Source organism: Buceros rhinoceros, unplaced genomic scaffold, assembly GCF_000710305.1.
Source record: "Buceros rhinoceros silvestris isolate BGI_N320 unplaced genomic scaffold, ASM71030v1 C12457238, whole genome shotgun sequence".
NCBI lineage: Eukaryota > Metazoa > Chordata > Aves > Bucerotiformes > Bucerotidae > Buceros > Buceros rhinoceros.
Genome location: NW_010447907.1, coordinates 1 through 679, shown reverse-complemented (window position 1 = coordinate 679; position 679 = coordinate 1). Strand labels below are relative to the sequence as shown.

The window sequence follows — 679 nt, the reverse complement described above, 5'->3', positions numbered from 1 at the left end:
AAGGCACGAAGGGAAGCTTACTTGAGGAACAACAGGCTATGGACTTGCTCTGGTTCCCAGCTGGATGCCACACCATGCAGGTTGTATTAGCCAAGTTACTGCTACACGCCGTGACCTTGCTGAGAACAGTCACTGTCCCATCGTCATGGCCTTCTTCCTCAGGGGTAGAGTTGCTCTCGGGGACCCACGAGATCTGAGCAGCCGGCTTCCCTGACGCTGCCTCACACACGGGGTTCCCGTGGTCATCACAATACAGGGTCAGCCTCGGGGGGACTGCGAAACGTCGGAAAGGGGAGATGCATGGAGTTAGCCTGCTGCAGTTGGGACGGGATGTTCCTGTTCCCTACCCAAAAGGAACACAGTGAAAAGAGCAGAATACAGTGGGAGGTGTCACCCCATTTCAGTGACATGGGTCAGAGTCACAAGAGACAAAGACCGTGCCCCTTTTTCCCTTTTGGACAACTCTCCCCCATTCAGGTGAGTTACCACAGCCAGGTACCGTTACAGGAGCTTTCCCTGTGCGTGGCGGTAGGGAATTATCCCAAATCCAGGGCTGAGTTAGACTTTTGTCCCAAGCAGCCATTGTACACCTGGTTTAAAATGTATTTGAATGCCAGCCTAAGAGGAAATGGGTCCGTTCTCACCGTCTGGATAAGAACAGCCCATGTTTGATAGAGTC

At 53.0% G+C, this 679-nt stretch overlaps 1 protein-coding gene across 1 annotated transcript; it reads right to left on the bottom strand.

The window, feature by feature from the left end:
• Positions 1–21: 21 nt before the first annotated feature.
• LOC104500674 (cell surface glycoprotein CD200 receptor 1-B-like) lies at positions 22–273 on the bottom strand (the record flags this gene model as incomplete). The annotated part of the gene is made up of 1 exon (XM_010144359.1): positions 22–273. A coding segment is annotated over one exon (252 nt), but the record flags the coding sequence as incomplete, so codon positions are not given.
• Between the last annotated feature and the right edge of the window lie 406 nt (positions 274–679).